Source organism: Boleophthalmus pectinirostris, unplaced genomic scaffold (assembly GCF_026225935.1).
Source record: "Boleophthalmus pectinirostris isolate CB_2022bp ecotype Guang Dong unplaced genomic scaffold, ASM2622593v1 HiC_scaffold_11, whole genome shotgun sequence".
In the NCBI taxonomy this organism is placed as follows: Eukaryota; Metazoa; Chordata; class Actinopteri; order Gobiiformes; family Gobiidae; genus Boleophthalmus; species Boleophthalmus pectinirostris.
Window position 1 is genome coordinate 16,408,746 of NW_026570994.1, and position 24,321 is coordinate 16,433,066.

A 24,321-nucleotide genomic window follows, 5' to 3' on the forward strand; every position below is an offset into this window, starting at 1 on the left:
CGCTCAGACACGGGGGACTCTGGGACCATGAACTGTTTATATAAATAGATATAACGAATAGGAAGTGAGCATGGGGCGCACTTCCGGCTCCATCGACTCTGGCTCCAATTGACTTTACACTGAAAAACCGTCACTCATCTCTCTGTACCTGCTGCAGTGAGAATCATCATTTTGGTCTTAAAATGTTCGTATTAATCCGTGTTTTAATTGAGTTGTTTTGTTAATATGAACCTTGCTCACAGGACTACACCTGGAAGTTCAACTAAAAAACTATTATTAAGACAGAGAAATACCAGGAAACTCTGTATTTATAAAGTAAAATGTCAGATCAAGCTCATGATTCACTCTCAAATCTTCAGCTAACTTACACAATATACCTTCTCCTTTCTAATGTTTCTAATAAAATGATAATAAAAGTTGACTAATCAAAATTTTGACTGATTGACAGATTAATCGACTAAAGAGTTACAGCACTATATCCATGTGTTTTTATCAGAGGATTGTGGAATGGTGTGTGTGGAAAAAGATGTGTGTTTGAAAATATATCCTGCAAACGACATCTGTCTGTTTACTAATATTATTACTATTACTATTACTACAGTTTAGAAAGACAAATACAACATGAAGTTTTATTTTGTTATGCTTTATTGTTCATGTGCAGAACAGTGAGGGGGGTGAGAGAGGCTCTACATGCACAGGACTGAACCAGGACTAAACCAGGTCTAAACCAGGACTAGACCACAACTAATCCAGGTCTAACTCAGGTCTAAACCAGGACTAAACCAGAACTAAACCAGGACTAAACCAGAGCTGAACCAAGACTGAACCAGGACTAAACCAGGACAAAACCACATCTAAACCACGTCTAACCCAGGACTACACCAGGTCTAAACCAGGACTAAACCAGTACTAAACTAGGACTGAACCAGAACTGAGCTAGGAATGAACCAGGACTAAACCAGGACTAAATCAGGTCTAAACCAGGACTAAATCAGGGCTAAACCAGGACTAAACCAGGACTAAACTAGGTCTAAACCAGGTCTAAATCAAGTCTAAACCAGGTCTACAGGACTAAACCAGGTCTACAGGACTAAACCAGATATAAACCAGGACTAAACATGATATAAACCAGGTCTAAACCAAGACTAAACCAGATATAATCCCGGACTTAACCAGATATAAACCAGGGCTACACCAGGAATAAACCAGGACTCATTCAGTATTAAACCAGGGCTAAATCAGAACTAAGCCAGGACTAAACAATGACTAAACAAGAATAAGGCCATAACCAGGATTTAACCAGGACTAAACCAGACTGATCCAGGGCTAAACCAGGAATAAACAGAGGGACTAAGCCAGAATTAGACCACATCAAAATAAAACTACAAATTTTCTTGCTTACAAATAAAGTGCGTCTTTGTTTTGACAGGTTATTTCTTGGTAAATAAGTCGTGTGGTTTCGGATCATTTCTCCCATGAGCCTTTATAATAACTGTATGTTGACGCAGTTTAATGCAGTCTTCACAAAATATATTTATTAAAATCACCATGGAAACGCTCGGGGCGATGTCAGAGGACGTGATTAGCTCCCGAACGCCGGCGGTTTAAAGTCACTAATGAGAAAATCCTGCTTTGGGAGACACTGTGAAAATGATACGGAAATACAAGACAATTAAAGATATAGAAAATGTTAATGGGACTTTAATGGTTTACATCGTTATTAAGACACTATGGTAATGATATGACAAGGACTAAACCAGGACTAAACCAGAATTAAACCAGGGCTATACCAGGACTAAACAAGGTCTAAAAACAGGGCTAAAACAGGGCTAAATCAAAACTAAACCAGTACTAAAACAGGTCTAAACCAGGGCTAAACAAGGTCTAAACCAGGGCTAAAACAGGGCTAAATCAAAACTAAACCAGTACTAAAACAGGACTAAATCAGGACTAAATCAAGACTAAATCAGGACTAACCCAGGACTAAATCAGGAATAAACCAGGACTAAACCAGGTCTAAATCAAGTTTAAACCAGGAAAAAAACAGGGCTAAACCAGATCTAAATCAAGACTAAACTAGGGCTAAACCAGGACTAAACAAGGACTAAACCAGGTCTAAATCAAGACTAAATCAAACCTAAATCAAGACTAAACCAGGACTAATCCAGGATTAAATTAGGACTAAACCAGGTCTAAATCAAAACTAAACCAGGACTAAATCATAATCAACACTAAACAATAAATAAATCCCAGAATTTAACCTGGGGCTGAACCAGGACTAAACCAGAACTAAACCAGGACTAAACCAGGTCTGAATCAAGACTAAACCAGGGCTAAACCAGAACTAACCCAGGACTAAACCAAAACTAACAGGGTAACCAAATCAAACCAAAAAAAAAAAAAAAAAATGATTCAACTAGATCAAATTCAGGTCCAAACCAGGACTAAACCAGGACTAAACCAGGACTAAACCATAATCACTATTCATGGCTCATAAACCAAAGAGAAACCATTTAAAACATATTGAGGGCGTTTAGCCTGAGGTGATCAGCCATGACCTTTGACCTTTAGGCTCACACGGCGTCCCAAACCATTTTTCATTAACGACACATTTCAAACACCAAATTCCTCAACAATACCCAAATACCCATAGGGCAGGAATTGTTCTATAAACTTAATATATATTTATTGTGATATTTAAAGGTGAGTTTGTGAGCTTTTTGGTATTTTTAAGCTATAAAACCACCAAGTGCAAAGGATCATGGTCAATGTAGTTCTTTCTGCAACAAAAGCCAGCCTTTTAAATCAGAAATAATCTTAAAATACCCAATTTATGCATTAATTTTACATCTACTGACTTTCTGGAGCCAAATACTAGTTCCAGTAAAGTATAATTCAAGTATTCAGTGTGGCATTTGGACTGAAACTTGGATCGGATTTGAGTCGTGCCCTGATTAGTCCCCATGTGTGCAGGTCACAGCTCCATCTGGTCTCCAACTGCCCCCCACGAAACCAAGACTGACGGAAATGTTACATAAAAACTTACATCATTTTGTCAAACTGAGCCAAAAACTACACTCCAATGAAACTAAACTACCAGGACTAAAAAGAGTGTGGACCAGGATTAAATTAAACCAGAACCAAAGAAAAATACTAAACCAGGTCTGAACCAGATCTAAACCAAGACTAAACCAGGACTGAACCAAGGTGAAACCATGACTAAACTAGGACTAAACCAGATCTAAACTAAGACTAAACCAGTATAGAACCAGGGCCAAAATGGGGCTAAACCAGATCTAAACCAGAACTAAACCAGGAATAAACCAGCACTGAACTAGGACTGAACCAGATCTAAACTAGGACTAAATCAGATATAAAACAGGACTAAACCAGATCTAAACCAGGACTAAACCAAATCTAAAACAGAACTAAATCAGGACTAAACCAGATCTAACCCAGATCTAAACCAGCACTAAACCAGGACTAAACCAGGACTGAACTAGGACTAAAACAGGACTAAACCAGATTTAAACCAGCACTAAACCTGGACTACACCTGGAATAAACCAGATTTAAATCAGGACTAAACCAGGACTAAACTAGATATTAACCAGACCTAAATCAGAATTAAACCAGGGCTAAATCAGAACTAAATCAGGACTAAACAAGAACAAGGCCATAATCTGAACTCAACTAGGATTGAATCAGGACTGAACCAGGGCTAAACCAGGAATAAATAGTGGAACTAATCCAGAATTAGACCACATCAGAATCAGAACTAAACCTAAATAAGGTCACACCTACACCAGGACTAAACCAGGATTTAAGATTGAACTAGGTCTCTGCTAGGATTAGAGGAAAGTGTGAAAAGGTTAGTGTTTTAAATGTATTTTTAAGTATGGAAACTATATTATTTTGTTCTCTTCCCTTTTAAAATGTCCATGAATAATGTTTTTGTATCTAAATCTATCTAACTAAAGTTTAAGAACCACTGGCCTGTATAGTTTTCACTCAGTATTTCTGTAAATCTCAACAGAGCTGATTTGTTGCTCGGTTTGCAGTATCACAGAGGCGTCATTTGTCTCAAGAGCAGTTTCAAGGATTTTGTAGCAATGCAAGATTTCTATAGAACAAAACAGCACATACCAGAGAGAGTAGACAGTATTTTCCACTGTGAACAAGGCATCTTTAGATTGCGAAGAAAATAGATGAGAATACACTGGCGATATTAGATATATTTCCTGTTCAGGGTCTACAGGTATGACATATATTCTTTTTCTTATAGATTAAATGATCCATGTTATGCCATTTTCTGATCTATGTTCTAATGTTGTCTTTTATCACAAACATCCCTGGAGAATCCGTGTATCATTCGTTCATTCCTTTTTCAATAAAAAAACAAAAAAGAAAATCAAAGAACAAGTTTTCCTCATTATTTGCCTCCAAAATGTAAATGAAAAAATGTTTTTTATTTCAGTTTTCGATTTTGTGTTTAAACGAATAATGGAAAAAAAATGAATAACGACCGCTTCCCGTTTCCGTGACTTAAACGAAGACTTTTGCGAGTCTTTTGCGTCGCATACAGACTGAAACAGGACTAATCCAGGACTAAACCAGGACTAAACCAGGACTAAACCAGGACTAAACCGTTTTCAGGCCTGGATTGGTCTCAGTCTCAGTCTCAGTCCCAGGTCTCAGTCCCGGTCTCAGTCCCGGTCTCAGTCCCGGTCTCAAACACGGTCTCAATCACGGTCTGGTCCTGGTCTGGTCCCGGTCTGGTCCTGGTCTCAGTCCCAGTCTCAGTCCTGGTCTGGTCCCATTCTGGTCCTGATCTCAGTCCCAGTCTCAGTCCTGGTCTGGTCATGGTCTGGTCCCGGTCTCAGTCCCGGTCTCAGTCCTGGTCTCAGTCTGATCCTGTTCCCAGGTCTCAGTCCCGGTCTCAAGCCCAGTCTGGTTCTGGTCTGATCCTGGACCTGGTTTAGTCCTGGTTCAGTCCAGCATCACAGTTTAAGTCACGTAAACAAGGAAACGGCCGTTATTTTTTTTTCCATTGTTAATTTAAACAAAAACATCAAAAACTGAATAAACAAATTTGGTTTTATTTTGAAAAATGAATGAATGAATGATACACAGATTTCTTAGTCATGTTATAATGTTTTTACACCTCAAAAACAAACATGGAATTGTGTTTTGTTTCATCCACACAATGTTTGAGTAACTCTTTATTATTAGTCTCTCTACATCTCCAAAGCTCAAAATGCTCTGATCCACCTTTACTTCAGTAGCGATTGGAAAATCTTGAGCTGAAATTATCCAAATAATTCTGAAATACTCGTCTGAAAAACGTGTGAATGAAACAAAACACAACTCCAGGTCTGTTCGCGATGAAAAACAACATTATAATATACATCGGAAAATGGCGTATCATGGGCCCTTTAATCAATCATATAAAATCAAAACAGTATCTATTTTTGTAACCAAGCCGTCCATCTTTCAACCATAACAAGACTATAGGGAGCGGTGGAGAGATAAAAAATTCAGTTGCTGCCCGCTCACTGATGCTGTTTGTCCCATGGGGGGCGCTGTCCTGAGTGGTTGGTGTAACGCTGACATCTATAGGCCCATGTCAGGTCCCCCGATCATCACGTAGCTCTAAAAACACACACACATTTACAACACGGTGGTCACAGTCCCGCCGCACTTCCTGTCTGCTCTGAGGAACTGTCAATCATCGGTCCACTCTAGGGTCAGATATGAGGCTATATATGCAGCAGGGTAATGTGATTTTGTTGGATGCGCTACTCAGACAGTATATTGTGGCTTAAAGGTGCACTATGTAGCTTTTCCGTTTGGGGGTTTCTGTGGAAATGATTGCTTTGCCGGGAATGGAATAGTCTGCAATGTGGGATTAAACTAATGAAGTCTGAAGAGATTTACCATAAACCAATATATGTGCATTTTGACAAGTAAACAGTATCTGATCTGGAGATGATCTCTTACTAGAACTAAACCAGGACTAAACCAGGTCTAAATACCAATAAAATAAACCAGGACTAAACCAGTTCTAACTGGAACTAAACTAGGTCTAAATATGACTGAACTAAACTATGACTAATCCAGGTCTAAATGGGACTAAATCAAGTCTAAATAGGACTAAACCTGTACCAGGACTAAACCAGGACTAACTGGGACTAAACTAGGTCTAAATAGGACTAAACTAAACTAAGACTAAACCAAGTCTAAAAAGCACTAAACAAAACTAAGACTAAACCAAGTCTAAAAAGAACTAAACTAAACTAAGACTAAACCAGGTCTAAACCACGTCGAGAGGAGCCAGCTGAAGTGGCTCGAGCATCTGTTCCGGATGCCTCCTGGGCGTCTCCCTCAGGAGGTGTTTTGGGCATGTCCGACCGGGAGGAGGCCCCAGGGAAGACCCAGGACACACTGGAGGGACTATGTCTCTGGGTTGGCCTGGGAACACCTCGGGGTCCACCCGAAGGAGCTGGAGGAAGTGTCTGGGGTGAAGGAAGTCTGGGAGTCCTTGCTTAGACTGCTGCCCCCGTGACCCGGCCCTGGATAAGTAAAAGAAAATGGATGGATGGAGGACTAAACCAGGTCTAAATTGGATTAAACTAAACCAGGTCTAAACCAGGACTAAACCAGGTCTAAATAGGACTAAAAACCAGTACTAAACCAGGATTAAACAAGGCCTAACTGGGACTAAACCAGGTATAAACTGGCACTAAAAAACATATAAACTAGAACTAGCCTACAAATCAGATCCAAACTGTGACTAAACAAAGTCTAAACTAGAACTACATTAAGTCTAAACAGGGACTAAACCAGGTCTAAAATATATCTACATCAGGTTTAACTAGAACTAAACCAGGCCTAAACTAGGACTAAACCAGGCCTAAACTATATCTACATTAGGTCTAAACTGGGACTAAACCAGGTCTAAAATGGGACTAAAACAGGTGCAAACTGGGACTATGCCTGGACAAATCCACAGCTGAACCAGAACTCAACTAATCATATTCTGTTTGCTTGGTTTTGCTGCCCTCTTGTGGCCAATAAACAGAAATGCAGATCAAACAATACATTTAAAATAAAAAAAATTGCTTTATTACTTTATACTCGTAACTTTAGCTTTTAGAGGCTGCGATATTGGTGAAATGTGACTATTTTCCAGATATTATTTTACGAATAACTGTAACATATTGAAAACTAATATTTACACGTTTTTACAAAAAGCGCGTGTCCATGTTTGTCCCTCGACTCTTCCTGTAGGCAGCTAAGTGAAAGGCTAATACGTAAGAGGCTGCTTCGACCTCAAAAGGTAAGAACAGTGCGTACTTTTAACAAAATAACAATGTTAAACAATTCAGATTTAACACATTTAACCATATATGACACGTCTTATGTTGTTATTTGCGTGTCATTGTTTTAAAAGCGTGAAATCGAGCTTGTATTTGTAGTTTTCTCTGTTATTGTCACGAAGTGGAAGTGTCAAAACAACTATCAGCTGACCTCTTAGCTTAGCATAACTTTTGTAACATCTGCTTTATTTACACAACATATCTTAAGATTTAATCGCGTTTGCAGTGTTTCGCGTACGTATTTGCAATCTTTTTTAACCATTATGCATTGTCAAAAGTGCACACCGCGTGCAGAAATGTTGCATCATGTCATGTTTTTAGTCACATTTCCACGTTTGGCTCGCGTTAAGTCACGTTTAAACTCCGGGTTACAGTGTTTTGACATTTTATCCTCATGTTGTCGTTTAATTGCGTAACCGAGTTTGTTTTCATTCCCCGTAGGTGTAATATTAATAGACAGAGAAAGGCCAACCACGATGTCCACTACGGTGAGTCAAAGCAGCCATTACAAGCCACTAAATTGTAACGTAGTAGCAACATTTTTCAGCTTTAAATGTAAACCCTCTCTTAAAATACACGATAAATTACTATAGAATAATATTTTACTTATTAATCGTACAATATAGTTACGTTTTTTCAATTTATATGTAGTTTGAAGCGTTAATCTGACCCGAAATACCTTGAAACATGTGCTTGAAACAGGTGTCTTCTGCCAGATGGAGAAATTATTTATATCTGTATTTATATTTTATGTTGTTTTGATATTAAATAAAATAGATTCATTCATACAAAGGTGTTCTAACGTGCTAATTATTTATACTAGTAAATTTGCCTCATATAGTGTAGATAGTTGTGGATTAATGGTTTGGTGTTTTTCATCTCGTGTAAATTGCAGATTTTAATTTACTTTTAATTTTTGTAATAAATTGTCATGTTATTATTATATTTTTTCAATAACTTAAATATAGTTTGAAGCTTTAATCTGACAGACCATACTGGCTTTAAAAGCATGTGTACAGGTTTTTTCTCTTAGTTGGAAAAAATAATTAAAATTTTTTATTTGTAATGTTGTTTATGAGTATAAAATAAGTAGTTACATTCATGCAAAGCTGTTCTACCATACTAGTTTGCCTCAAATAGTTTTGTAGATTCATGGTTTGGTATATTTTATTTTATGTAAACTGCAGATTTTTATTTCCTATTATTGTGCGATGTTTGAATTCCTGGATATTTGGATTACATATTGCCAGTATTTATTTCTCAATCTTTTAATTGTGCAAACAGTTTAGTGTGAATGTGTTGGAGGGATGTTAAGTGTAATGCATTGACAAAAATATGTTAAATTTCCACATAGGGTTTTCAAATGCGTAAAAAAAAAAAAAGTCTGATTGAATCAATACTAAACCTAGATACTACTGATTTTAAATATTGACATAAAAAGTCACATAAATAAACAAGACAAAAGTTGACCTTTGCCACAGTTTTAGCATATCTTTGAGCTTTGTCAGAGTTAATGAGACCGCACTGTAACAGATCAGTAACAAGTATCAAGCTTATCATTTTGTATAAGGTAAAGGCTAAGCGCAATAATTTCCTCTACAAACAATCAAACATCTTATCTTATTCTGCATAAAACTGTGTGAAAGATCTGTACAAAATGTTCTGTAATGTGATTCTGACATGTTATGCTTATGATTTCTTATTTTAGTATTTTGTAAATTCTCAAAATTTTTAATTTTCTCTGTACTATGTAATGTTTTGTTTGGGGCTCTGTCACTTTCTTGTTTCTATGAATGTTATTGCTCTGCTTAGAATGTTCCACAATATGACATTAAACAGCTCGACCATACATTTATTTAGTCATAATTACAATTATTGCTCAAAATGATCTGACCTGTAACTTGGTCTGGTTTGGTCTCCATGAAGATATAGAGTTTCAATGCCATACTGTGAAACATTCCAGACAAAGCAATAACATCTCCATGGAGAAAAGCATTTGACGGACCCTGCACCAGAAAAGTTACACAATGCACCTTTAATAACGAATCTCATCTCCATTGCAATGCTTTTCACAATAATGCAATTCAGATTTTTGGTCCAAATGGTTCAGCCTTTCTTGGTGTCGAAATAAAGTTTGAAGTTGAAGTTTTAGTACCATGATAACACTATTTCTACATAAATGTGATCTTCTTCTTCGTGTGTGTGGGTTATTTGCAGGTGCTTTGTGGTGGCCGGCGGTTGGTCGTCTCAAAGGCCACAGGATGTCAGACTCTGGCCTCCCTCAGGGTCACGAAAACTAGAACTTTTTCTGCTGCGAGTTCAGACGAGCCTTATATCGCCGCATCACCCGCAGACTCAGGTACAATACTCAATAATTTAGTTTAGTTTATTTATTTAACAAGACCAGGACAGTGCATGATATACATTAACCCTAAATGGAGAGATTCTTTGTACCTGGTTGCAGCTCGGCATGGGACAAGATTGAAATTTGGTGTCACAATTATCATGTGATTATATTACGATAATTATTAAAGTTGCAGACATTTAAAAATTCTCTTTCTATCTTTTTTGCTTTTTATTTAGAATTTATTATTACCATTCATATTTTTTACTCTTTGTTATTATAATATTTTGTGATGAGTGAACTACTGTGTCCACATAATTTCCCTTGTGGATCAATAAAGTCTAAGTAAAATGTTATGGATATGAATAATTATAATTTTAATGTCAGATTTAAACAACTTTTATATAATTGTACTTGTTATGAGTGAAAACAACTATGATTTAGCGGAGATCATGATGGATAAGAAGCTTTTTTTCCGCATATTCTGGTGATATAATGGTGAATATCTTTGTTGGGGATTATCACAATTATATGAAATGTCCCATGAATGATTATTGCTTATTATTGACCCTTTTATCACGATAAATTATATTATTGTTTATTGTCCCATCCCTAATTGCAACACTAGTGCTCATTCCCACCTGTAGTTTCTGGGTAGGCTGATGTTACAGTTCATAAAATCATTCGTATAAAGAAACTGTCTTTACAAACACCACCGGATCATCCTAAATCTTGTGGATCCTCATTCACACCCTGTTCTTTCCCGTTACTGGAACAGTGATTACACAAGGTCTTAACTAGAGCCGCAGCAACAAGTCACAACAAGAAACTAGGGCAAGCATATCGTTTTTTATGCGTCAATTATTCTATTAGAGCTTGGCAATTATGGCAAAAAAATATATAAATATGATCACTTTTTTTCTCATTGATTGTGTGAGCTTAATTTTTGATTCAGTTTTATTTCATCTTTTCAAAAAACTAAATAAAAATGTCTTTCCGTGTTGATTTCAAATAATCAGGTTCAACATTTCTGCATATACTTTTGGAGTATTACGTCACCACATTCTAAAATCTGAAAACCACCAATAATATCTGTTTTGTAATATTTATTCATTTATTTTTTTTGCTCCAGGCCAAAGAACAGTGTGGCCAGACGAGAGCATGGGACCCTTCGGACCTCAGGACCAGCGTTTTCAATTACCAGGCAACGTAGGGTTTGACTGTCACCTGGAGGGACTGAGCCCAAACAAGAAAACGCCACAGAATGTTCACAAAACTGTCCCTGATGTCCTCACAGCGCCCAGCAGTTCAGAGAGGCACCATTTTGTCCTCGCACAGTTCGTCAATGAGTTTCATGTGAGTTTGAGAACCAGAAATGTAAAACAAATTAGGCCTGATTTAATTTTGAAAGTCTATTAAACCATTATTGTGATAATTGGGTATATTATTCGGTGTTATTGGCTTTAAAAGTTTTCAAATACTGAATTTTTGCGATTTGTTAAGATTGGTTACTAATTGTGAACGTGTCCTGTAAGTTACGGGTAAAATAAGTCTTACGTAGAATTTTGAAATTGCTTTCGAAATTTGCTTATTTTTTAAAAATTGCAAATAAGCACTGCGCAACTTTTCTAGAGGAGGGTCTGCTACCTGCTTGTCTCCATGGCGATGTTACTTGCTTTCTTGCTTTCCCTGAAATGTTCCATGATGTGACATTAAATATTTCCATCTAGGATTTATTCATTATGGATGTTTTTATTACTCAAAAATACAATAATTACTTCTGCTGTTCCTAGAGCTGTAACCTGCATGTCTCCCTCATAATAGATGGATTTAATCTATACTGTGGAACATTCTAGACAAAGCAATAACATTCCCATGGAGACAAGCAGGTAGCAGACCCTCTATACTAGAAAGTTACGCAGTGCACCTTTAAGAGAAGACTGAAATTGCTGAAACTGCTAAACTAATACAAGAATCTATAGACTTGGCAGGTTTTATACAGAAGAAACTGCCAATATTGCTAGTTTCAGCCATTCAAATTTAGATTATATTTCAATTAAGCCATAACTAAAATTAACTAAACATGGAAAATATTTGTAATAAATGTTGTGTTTTTTTGTCTCACAGGGCAAACTTGGTCCAGTCGCCACAAGAGTCCAGAAAGCAGATCATTATTTTAGCCAAACAGAGACAGACTGTTCCATAAACTCCTGTCCAGAGCTGCTAAGAAAAGGTCTGTGTACATTTGTTTTATTCACCAACCAGATTTTACTGTTGGCTCAGCAAGGGTCAGCGAGGTCACAAAAAATAAACAAACACACAATATACAAAATAAACATAGCAATATATTATAATAACAAAAGCAACAATAAAAATGGTAATAATAAATTCAAAATAGCAAGAGACAGGCGTCAAATAAGGCATAATTATATAAACGTGTATGTACAAGTAAAAATAAAATATAACTATATAGTAATTTGGGATGGGACGAGACACAATTTTCACGAGACATGAGACATGAGATTTTGACATAATTCGTAATAAATAAGAATAATAACATAACAATAAGCACTTCACAATTTTGGATTCACTATTTTTATTTATTTTATGTAACACTTCTTTATCCTTGTCTACTGCTTTTTGGAACTAGAGCTTCTTAAATTGTGCCAGCTCTTAAACTCTTTTTCTGGCCAAGCCAAAGGTAAATTCAGGAGGAAAAAAATCTCACAAGGAACATTAATTTACAAGTAAAATTGTTGCTCAAATGCACATTTATAAATAAACTCCTATCTTTGGATTTTTATAACTTTTCACTGTAGTTTTGCATTTTTCACTGTTAACTATAGTTGTGTTTACTTTGCTGCTTTTCTGTATATTCACCTTTTTTCCGTTTACCTGTTACTTCCGATCTTACAGGAAGTTACCAAAATAAAAGCGTGTATCATTACTATTAAATATTATAGACATATGTTAAGTACATAAGGGCTAATTTGACCTTTTATAAATTTAATGAACAGAATTAAAATAGCAAAAGTGGTCTAAAATATTTATGGAAATGTATAAAACCTGACATTTTTGGTTTCTTGATTTAACAGATGATAATTTTTTATTATAGATGTACTTTTTTGGTGTGTAGGCTTCATTAGACTGGAGAGTGTAGGAGGGTATGGGGCTGAAGAGCAGGGTAGACATTCATGGTTTATTTATTCACATTGTTAAAGTCACAACAGTAAGACCGGGACAGAGCCTGCTGTTGTTTCAACTCCTCGACCTCTCGGTGAAGTTTTTATTTAACCAACTATATAAATATAACTATGACTGTTTGCACAGGCCAACTGTTTCCCGAGCTAGAGGTCAGTAATTTAAACAAAACAGCCACATGAGATGCACAAAACAACAAAAGAAAACAAAAAAATTATAATAAACATGGAAAAAAATAGTTAATTTCATTTCAGTCTACACCAAACCAACAAATAAAGTGCTTTTTATATCTCATAGGAGTTCACTTTTGTTGGGTCGTGGTGTCAGTCAGGGCAGTAGACACGGGGGGACAAATTGGTCTGTTGTGCGGGCCCCAGGGGTTTTAGGGTCTCAGAATTAGACCCTCTTATTAATTTATGTTAATTTATTGTATAATTTAGATTCTCATTTTTATATCAAACAGGATAACATTAAAGCCCTGGCAGTGGCAATACATTTCAGTTTTGTATTTGGTTTGATTTGATTTTTTTCAGTTGAGATTTACACTGAATACTTTATTTTACTGCTGCTGATCACATGAACTTTACTTTTGAATTCACTTCATTAAGTCAAATTTTAGGAATTGACAAACTGCACTGAAATTGGTTCTTTTTTTGAGTGAGATTCTCCAAAGGAAGAAGTATAAACATGGATGTTATAGACTAGTGTCCTGCTGCTGTGGCACTTTTGTTTACAATTCCAATAAAAGTGCGCTATACGCTACTTTTTAATTCATTAATTGGTTTTGCATTTAACATGCGATTAATCATGATTGATCACTGGAACTCATGCGATTTTTAAATTTTTGCCCTGCCCTATTTATTTTCATTACGAAGATAATAAAGTTGATATACTTCGTTTATATCGTCTGTTTCATGCCCCTTTCTCTTTTTCTCTTTCAGACCTGGAGTTGATGTTCCCGTCAGTGCCCCCCTCCGCCATCACCGTAGTAACCGTCACACAGAAGAGCGGTCGCCGTGACGATGCGCGGCAGGACGATGCCCAGCTGTTCGACCGAGTGAGTCCTTCAAACTTTCGGGAAACTGAAGAAGAGAAAGTGTGGAGTGACTTTTTATGACTTTGATCGTACAACTTGTAATAATATATGAGATCTGGCTTCTGAAAGAAATTTTGAAGCTCTATACGCTGCTACAGAAAAACTAAACGATAAATTTTAATACTGAAACAAATTTATGCCACCGATTAATATTAAAATCAAGCAGGATAATCCTAATTAAACATTTTTAAATCAATATTTTGTGATGGTCCATACTGTAGATCATTTCAGGAGTTGAAGTGATGAACCCTCTACCAGAAACATTACACAGGTAGGTTTACAGTTTTTTTGTTTGTTTTGTTTTTCAGTTTGTAAATGGTGCTAAAGAAATGTGTTTCGCTCTATGGACGGCCGGGTACTGGGCAGACTTCATAGACCCAACAACAGGAGCAGCTGTAAGTACAAGAGTTTGTCCTTATGCATAGTTATAAATAGTTAAGAGTAATTCCTTATTAGTTTACTTGTCATACATACCTACTTTTGTTTAGCTTTAAAGCAAAATGTTAAGACTATTTGTGTTTGATTATTTATTATTTGATTAAAGGTCCTCTATTATGCAAAATTTTACTCTTATGAGCTTTATAATGTTGTTGCCTCCTCAAAAACAGACCTGGACTTGCATTTTGTTTCATTCAAACATGTTTGAGTAACTCTTTATTATTAGTTTGTCTACATCTCCAAAGCTTAAAATGCTCTATTCCACCTTATGATGTCATGAAGCGGTAGTTTTCATGTATACAGCTACCTTTTACTTTTTGTTTTGTACTTTTTGATTGTCAATTCCAGGGCAGAAATTATCCAAATGATTCTAGTGAAGTTGTACGGAGTTTAAAAACACAGTGGCGCACTCCTTGTATATTACCAAATGACATCACAAAGTGTTTTCTTAACATAAAAATATGCAGGTTTGTATTTTAAACATGTGTGAATGAAACAAAACTCAGTTCGTTTTTACCAATGTCGACTTTTAAAACTCAACCCAGAGTATTTTCTCTTCAAATAAGAAAGTGTTCTTAATTGACTTAAATGTAAAATATTGAATAAGAAAAAAAAAAAGACTAAATCCTCAAATTAGCCACTGTTTGCTTTGTCGAAAAACATTTAGTAGATTTATTTAACTTTTTCTTTACAAAAAACAAAATTCTATATATCTTACTTCATATATTTGAGTTCTTCTGTTTTGTATCTAAAATCTAGAAAGTAGTAAGAAAAAAATAAACAAAGCAAACTTTAGACATGTCGTGTAGTATCAAAGGTGCACTGTGCACTGTGCACTTTCCAGGTGAAGTGTCCATTACCATGGAAATGTTGTTGCTTTGCCTGGACGGTTTCACTCTTTTAGGATATTTAATGTTTCTATTTCCATGGAGACAAGCACCAGGCCAATTTAGAGGTCAGGTTTGTGGAGAGACGGGCCCATCTTACAAAAAAACACCTGTAATTACATAATAAGCCAGTTTAATGCCATACTGTGGTACATTCCAAGGAAAGAAATCTCCCTAAAATATCTTCATGAACACAATCAAGTGCTGGACTCGTACCAAAAAAGTTACACGTTTAAGTTTAAATTTGAACATTAAAATAAATACAATACAAAAAGGTTTTCGAGTACAGTTGATTTCTTTTTTCTAGTACTATTTCCAGCTTAATTTGTGTTTTGTCTTTCCAGTTTTTCGCTTCTACGTCGAGTCAAACCCCCCTGAGCACTGAGGAGGAGCTGAGGAACCTGGGCTTTCACATCGAGGTCTCCGCGTCCTGTACAGTGATCAGACACATCCTCAGAGGGACGCCCATGTTTGTAGGAACTGTTTTCACCAACGCGCCCACCCAAAGCGCTGCCATCGCCCGACTACAGGGGGCGACGAACGCACTGGACGAGGAGGAGTAGTTGTTTTAGTATGTTTTATTATAGTAGTGGTCACGCTTTACTTTATAACACAGTAATAACATGGGAATAGAGTGGGAATAGCACGGGAAATGGAATGACTGTTATGGATTTAGGATATCTGCGTCTGGCTCATTGATATTGGAGGGTTTTCTCAGATATCGGTATAATATAATAGAATAATTCATCTGATATTTTGCACTGGTAGTTTTGTCTTTTTGAACATTAAAAATATGAGTAAAAACATGACTACACGTTGACACAATCGGTCAAATTGCAAATTACTTTATGTTGCACATAAATACAGAAGTGATTATCGTCTAAAACTACTTATTTAGACAATGATTGCGTCTGTATTTTTACAAAAGTGATCATTGTCTAAAACTACGTAATAAAAGAATCAAGTCCACTGATTTTTGAGTAAAAAATTGTGGTGCCCAATGGGAGCCGATGTTGACAGAAACGTCATAACATCACAACAAAGTGTCAGCAACTCCGATGGTAGCTACAGGAGCAGACTTTTTAAAATTTGTACCAAAATTACTACACAACGCTGTCGAATTCTACGTGTATCACTGATTTAAGAAAATTAAATTAGAGAACGAAGTAGGTACAGAGCAGTGGGCGTGTACCAGTGGTGGCCTTGAAAATCTAAAACGAATCATTCCCAAATACAACTTCGAAAGAAGAGAAACAACTATAACACGATCTCAAATATCCATAATGACGCAATCCACTTTTAAACATTATTCAAAACACGCTCAATTTCGAAAGGGAAAATGAGAAGGGGAAACTAGTACAACATTTTTAAAAGTGCTTAAAAGTCTATTTTAGGTCTGCTTTAGTCATATTACTACGAAGTACAGTAGACTTGCTCTGGTCCCATTGGTAATTAGCATGTATATACCTTAATGCACTTTTAGTTATTACCATGTTGTTACCGTGCTATTACTGTGGTGTAAAGTAAAGTTAAATATCCATGGATCTCAAGCCAAACAAAGGCCTTTATTTATGTTTATGTTTAGTTTAAGATAAGTGCACTGCAGAAAGTATCGAAATATGTTAAAATGACTTCAATTCAGAACTTAATTTCACAATTGTTTAATAGTTAAAATTTGTCTAGTATTTATGCTGAGATTGTTTAATATACTTTAGTGAAATTTGAGTTTTCTATTTTATTTGAATCGACTTAGATTTTTTGTGAAACTAATCCATGAAACCAGTAAATATTGTTGTTGTTAAATCCAGTTATACTGACTTGGATTAAGACCCCAAAAAGCTTTAAAATGTAAATTGCACTAACCACCACCTAATCCTTTATTAACTCAACACCTCTGAACATTTGGCAAGATGGTTGAAGTGCTTTGCTAAAGGACACAACAATAATATGTGCATCAAACTACCAACCTCTTAGTCATTGTAAAATAAACTACAACGTCATAACTACAAAATTTAAAGGTTTTGTTTTTTTAGTGGAGGGTCCATCAAATGCTTTCCTTCGTGGATATGTTATCGCTTTGTCTGGAATGTTTCACAGTATGGCATAAACCTTTCTATCATCATGGCGACCAAATCAGACCAAGTTAGTTAGGATGCCTGTTTTTCTAGGTATTTTTAAGCTATAAAACTACCTATAATTGAATAAATGTAAGTTAGAACTGTTTAATGTCACACTGTGGAACAATCCAAGCAGAATAATGAATGACATAGCTTTTGAATTCAAGTCATTTTAATTATCTGGAGACATTTCTTTTGCAAGTGTAGTAGAATCGGTCCTGCTGCTGTGAACAGTGGCCTGATATGTGCGTATTTGTCTAAGGGACGTTAATATAATCTGATATGGAGAATGTGAATTGCTTGTGTTGTCCTAATACTTTTGAATGCAACGTTTTCGGATTTAATACCTCAGTGACATGGACACACTACTTTGACTGCAGCTGATAGCCTGTTGTAACTATCCAGGGCCAAAGAACAGTGTACTAGTTGAATAACAGATTTTCAGGTTCACAAAACAACCTTCCTTTTACAGAATTTCAAAACAACACACTGTACATAATGGTTTTGTTGAAGCACTTGTTACTGTCAAGAAATAAAGTGGCTTCTTATTGTATGAAACGTGTTTTTATGTATTGCTTTCAGTGTCTTTAAGGTATAATATTACATTTAGGTATATAATTATAAACAGAAAAAAATCAAATAATAATAAATTAAACTTAATGGTGTCAGCTCCTCTCATAATCTTTAAGTCCAAATGAGACAACTTCTAACATATTTTTTTTATTTAGTATATAATTATAATTTAAATTTAATCGCAAAAAGATGCAAAACAAAATCATTATATTTATTTAACATGTATCAAAAATCGTATGTAATTAATCAAGCAACACAACAAATTGTTAAAACGTCCAAATCTTAAACTTACATACGTTTCAAGTAATAGTTTTTGATGTAAAGTCTAAAGTCACCAGCAGATGGCAGTATTGCACCGCACACTGTTCGAAATACGGAGCGGAGTTTAATTTTATTTATTATAATATTTTAAATTAACATATTTGTGATTATTATTGCTTGAAAAAAGACTCTTGTTCATTAAATATACAATAGCTAAATTAATATTTTATTTTCAGAATAAAATTTAAAGTAGATGACACTTGATTCCGGAAATTGAGGATGCAGCTTCCGGTCGTAGCTTTTTGGCAACTAGTCAGATTAATTTGTCGCATCCAGCAAAAGTAAAATAAAATCGCTATTATTCTCTAATTATGTAGATATCGTACATATAAATGAATACAATTATGCACATTAGAGATGCATAGCGTACTAGATTTTGCAGAAGAAGACGATATTTTTCCCGTCAAAACCTAAAGCTGCCTCTTTGTTTAGCATTAGCCGCTAGCCCTTATCCAGCTGTGCAAAAGGTAAATATTGATAATTAACAATGATCTATTTTAACTGTGAAATGTGGTATTTTTAGAGTTTTTCTGTTGAACACGATAGGCCTATTTTAATTAGTGTCATGCTAAAGTGTGTCCGTTATTCTGAGCTGCAAAGACACCTTTTTATGACTGTGTTTTATGCATTGGCCTCGTTATCAGACAGACTTTGATATGTAAACGATCATAAAACACATTTCATAATTTAAGACAAACAAAGAAATCACAAAATACAGTTAATATTTTGTTAAAAGCACTCCAGACTGTTGTTACTGTGCAGCAGGTCTAAATTAGTCTGGCTATTTTGTTAGTCAAATTAAGAGGTGTGGCTTGAGTAAACTGGACAATCAGTACCTACTTTATTGTGAAGTCAGTCTTGTCAGTTTCAGATGTTTTACTGTCCCAAAGAAAATTTTATCTCAGGAATTTGATAAATTTTTTAACCAGTATTCAAGTCCCGATAAGTCTGTTAGAAAGAAAGAAAAAATTGTATCAAAACTAGATTTTAACAAGTTTCTATACTGAAGAAATCGCACAAAATTTTACCTTTCTTGAATATGGCTTTAGAACAGGGATGTAACAATATCCAAATCTCACGGTATGATATTTATTGATATTTAGATGAGGCTAATATAATTGTAGATGGGATACTTTTTTGCTTTTAAAATACCTTGACAAGAATTTGGTGTGAATTATTTCCATCATAATCCCAAGAATTCAAGTAAAAAACATATTTCTTCAGGTTGTCTGCACAGAAATGAATCATGGGATATGTAGTTCCCTATGTTTATAAGCTGTTGCTATTATAAAACCATGCATTTAAGCGAAGGATTTTATAATTCGATATATATTGTGACAGCCCACGATATTATTGTGAGACATTTGATGATATGTTTTCATGATATTTCGGTTATTGTTACATCCCTACTTTAGTATGAACTATATTCTCAGCAATTATTGACCAAATGGTAACATTAAAGAAACAAAAATAATTATAATTGTATGAGTACTTATTAAAGGACATTGTATTTGTAATTGTGTGCTCATAATTATTTTTTTAACCAGGAATTACTACATTTTAATTAAACAATTTCAACTTAATTTTGAATAACTGTACTAAACTGTCATTGCTGTTTTCTTTGTCTCTGCTTTTTCCTCTTAGATTGAACGCAAAAAATTAACCTGTATTTAAATTTATCATGATAACACTATGTCCAGGGGTATTTTATTAATACTAAAACAAATGCACCCTTAGAAATGTTATGTAGAGGCCTTAACGACAGATCAAATCAGTATTAAAGGACAGTTTTTATTGTATTGGTAATATTATTTTGCTCTTTTTTTTTTTTTTTCACTATAAATGACTAGATTTTGAAACAATTAAACAATTAAAACTTGATTTTGAATAACTGTACTGAACTGTAATCACTAACTGCTTTATCTCTGCTTTTCCCTCTTAGATTAAAAGCAAAAATTAACCTGGATCCATCTCGCCAGTTCCACCTTCACCATGTTTCCCTGCGACCAATGTGGGAAGAGCTACTCCACCCCGACCAACCTCAAAAACCACCAGCGCCTTCACACGGGGGACAAACCTTTTAGCTGTGAATTCTGTGGAAAGTCGTTTTACTGGAATCACGATTTGACTAAACATTTAAGGGTCCACACTGGCGAGAAACCGTTCGGATGCGACCTGTGCCACAAGGAATTCGCCACCGCTCGGAAACTCAAACTCCACATTCAGATCCACACGGGAAACAGACCTTTTAGCTGCGAAGTTTGTGATAAAGCGTTTGTGCAGAATCACGACCTTCGGAGACACATGATTATACATTCGGGGGAGAAGCCTTTCAAATGTACCGAGTGCGGGAAGACGTTTATGCGCGAGGAGAAACTCAAAATTCACGAAAGAATTCACACTGGAGAGAAACCCTACTCTTGTGAAGATTGTGGGCAGATGTTTGCGCATTCGTACACGCTCGACATGCACAAAAGACTTCATACGGGAGAAAAACCGTACAGCTGTGAATTCTGTGGGAAAACTTTCATCCGAAGCACGCATTACAAAGAGCATATCCGTCTACATACCGGTGAAAGACCTTACAATTGCGATCAATGCAAAAAAACATTTAGGACGTCGTATTTGTTAGCAGCGCACAAAACTACACACAATAAAGAGACGGTAATACCATGTGAAATATGCGGTAAGATCAGCCACACAAGAGGGACCTACGCCTACCACATGAGGAGGTACCATCCGGAATGCAAGCCCCAAAATCCCAATCCGATTAGGAATTTCTCAAGGTTCAAATCGAAACAGCAAAAAGATGCCGAACAACAAGAGGAAGAGGAATCACCAGAAAAGCAAGTTAAAAACGAGGAGGAGGAGGAACCAGCTGTTGAAGGCGTTTCCGGGGAGCAGAAATCAAGTGGGGACCAAGAACAGACTGAAACTGTAGTTAAACAGGAGGCAGAGGATGGGTCCGATTTGGAAGATTCGGAGGAGGAACAAGATGAAAAATTTGATCCAAAACTTAAAACTCTTAAGGCTGAGTTAGAAGAAGAAGAGGAAAACCAAGAAGCATTTCAAACTGTCGTGAAACAAGAAATGAAAGAGGAGTCAGATCCAGAGGAGCAGGAATTTCTAAATATTAAGATCAAAGAGGAGCCAGAGGATTGATTTCTATTAGTTAGAAATGTTCATGAATCTCCAACATATTTATTAACTCTTTTTAGATGACATTAACACTCAAAATACAAAATAATTATTTCTAATATAAAGATTGGACCCTGTAAATCCGTGTATCATTCGTTCATTTTTTTTTCAATCTAAAATCAAATATACAAAAACATTTGTCTCCAAAACCAAAATGAAAAAATGGATAACAATTTATTTTTTCAGTTTTTGATTTTGTGTTTAAATGAATAATGGAAAATGCAGATAAGTCCCGTTTCCGTGACTTAAACTGCAATGCTGGACTTTTGGGCCACATACGGACTGAGACCAGGACTGAAAACAGTTTAGTCCTGTTTTAGTTCTGATTCAGTCCTGGTTCAGTCCGTATGCGGCACAAAAGTCCAGCATCGCAGTTTAAGTCACGGAAAGAAAAAACTGCCGTTAATCATTTTTTTCCATTATTCATTTAAACACAAAATCGAAAACTGAAAATATGAATCGTTTTCCGTTTTTTTCATTTTGGTTTGAAGACAAATAATGAAGAAAACTGTTGTTTAAAACGATTGAACGAATGATACATGGATTTCTGTCACTATCCCCTCATGAAGTTTAAGGCCCTGTACCCGATTTTTGTCCGCATGTTTATGAGCTCTCTGCGTAAAATATCAAGCGTTTTATACTCTTGATAATCAGGAAGTGCGTGTTAGTTGATGTTAGCTTTCCGCCATGGCAAAACCTCACTCTAGTCTCTGAGAGTTGCGAAAAGCATTTATAAACTCATCACGGTGAATAATTAAGATGCTCTGAATGCATAAGGTAAGTGAGGAATAACTTTGGACCACTGCAAATGGTTTAAAATGAATCCTTTGAGAAAATCAGGTACAGTGCCTTTAAATATTTATAGAAATTCCTGTTGGATATCTTATAATTCTTCATTCCTGTTTTGATTTCAATGGGATACATCTTTTAAAAATACCATATAATTATTACAGGGATACTAGAACATCAGCACTTAGTTTAGCTTGAAGTGTCATGTTTAAAAATTCTAAACTGGAAGCAGCAAAACACAAATTTAAGGAAAGATTAGATTTTCCTGCTTCCTCATTAACATTGAAGTCTAGACTCATTATACAGGATAGGGTAGGGCATCTGGCATAAAACAGGTTACAACAGTGTGATTATTGGTAGTCTTGCTGAACTGATGCATGAAGGAAAGGACATTTTGCTGGAACAGATTATTTTTTTGACACTAACTTTACTTTTTCACAGATTATACTGACAAATTATGAACACACTGGCTTCTCATTCACTGTTATGGTACTGGCTCACAAATGTACTTCAAAAGTGCTTTTTTACTGAACAAATCAAGCGCTCAAAGTTAATTTATTTATATATTTTTTATTTCATTTTACTGTACAGTAGCATCACTGTTGTGATAAAAGAAAACTCTTTAATAATGTAACTTCCTTAGACACATAGATCGCAAACTCCTGTTATTAGCCGTTTGCAATTTTGCCATGATAAATGTTGCCAAGTTAAACTGGGGCATTTAGCTCTGACATACTGTATTTAAACATTTAAACAGCTTGCTAATAAAATTGTATATTTAAATGAATGTGAGTGCAGTTCTTATTTATTTTTTATTGTTACTTCATTTTTATGGACATGTCGGATGTTTTTGGTAATTTTTTACAAAGAAACCCATATTTTACCTCTTGAATTAATATTTGTGCCTAGTCAAGACATATCTGTTTAAATTAGATTTATTTTATAGCCTAAACCCTGAACTTTCAAAATATTACAGCTACCATAATTAGTGAAACTTAAATGAACTCCAAGATTTCACTGTGATGCAAATTCTTGGTTAGATACCTATATATGTCGGTATTTATAATTGACCAAAACAGTAAATGCTAATTTTCTCTCAATATATAGTTGTTTTAATTTTTTATTTATTTATTTTTATTATTATTATTATTTATTTTATTTTTTTTACGACGGATATAATTTATTATTATTACAAAATCATTAATTAAATAAGATTTTTTTTTCCTTCTGTCTATTCCATGTTTGTACGGTAGGGGGCAGCAACACGGAAGCGCTCGTCCCGATAATACAAGAAGTTCCGCTCTCGCTAAACAAACCCCAAATAACACCATATCATTTAACTTTATTTAATATTTATTCATGCTTTATAACTTTCGTATGATCATTTATTTAAAATTAGTCACTGATCGTCACTAAAAGAAGGAAACGGAGAATAAAAGGTATGTATTTAGCATTAGCGGCTAGTTTTATTGGTGCAGGCCTTTTGTTTTAATACACAGGTAATACTAGACTGCATTTACAATAAATATCTGGCTTTGCACAAGCAGAAGATTGTTGCATTTTTTTGTATAATAATTTTACTAGTTTGCACGATTTATTAACACACATATGTGCTTATGGGCCAAGTTTAAACCCTCAGTACTGCACAGAAATGTTTATAAATGCCCAATACTTAATTAATAACTGTTTATAGATGACATTATGTTCATTATGGCTTATGTTATTGAAGACAGAAGTGGAATTTAATATATTTTCTTCTTCCTACTCCTTTTCCAAATTATATATAACTGAGATTTCTTATTTTTCTATTTTATTTTGACTTATACATAAACATTTATATAATTATGCCTTAATTGACACCTGTCTCTTGCCACCTTTTTTGCTACTTATTTAGAATTTTTTTATTACCATACTCTTTGTTATTGTATTATATTGTGATGTATGAGCTGCTGTGTCCAAATTATGTCCCTTGTGGATCA

At 35.3% G+C, this 24,321-nt stretch overlaps 2 protein-coding genes across 2 annotated transcripts; both read left to right on the forward strand.

The window, feature by feature from the left end:
- Positions 1-7,242: 7,242 nt before the first annotated feature.
- mmadhca (metabolism of cobalamin associated Da) lies at positions 7,243-18,019 on the forward strand. Its single transcript, XM_055163320.1, has 8 exons — positions 7,243-7,338; positions 7,820-7,866; positions 9,596-9,737; positions 10,855-11,078; positions 11,850-11,955; positions 13,865-13,980; positions 14,328-14,414; positions 15,689-18,019. The coding sequence occupies exons 2-8, from the start codon at positions 7,855-7,857 to the stop codon at positions 15,905-15,907; spliced, it is 906 nt and encodes a 301-aa protein (XP_055019295.1). The 5' UTR covers positions 7,243-7,338; positions 7,820-7,854; the 3' UTR covers positions 15,908-18,019.
- A 570-nt stretch (positions 18,020-18,589) lies between these two features.
- Positions 18,590-23,123, forward strand: LOC110173221 (gastrula zinc finger protein XlCGF8.2DB-like). The gene is made up of 2 exons (XM_020939217.2): positions 18,590-18,822; positions 20,298-23,123. Exon 2 carries the CDS (start codon positions 20,348-20,350, stop codon positions 21,515-21,517), a length of 1,170 nt encoding a protein of 389 aa, XP_020794876.1. The 5' UTR covers positions 18,590-18,822; positions 20,298-20,347; the 3' UTR covers positions 21,518-23,123.
- The last annotated feature ends 1,198 nt before the right edge of the window (positions 23,124-24,321 follow it).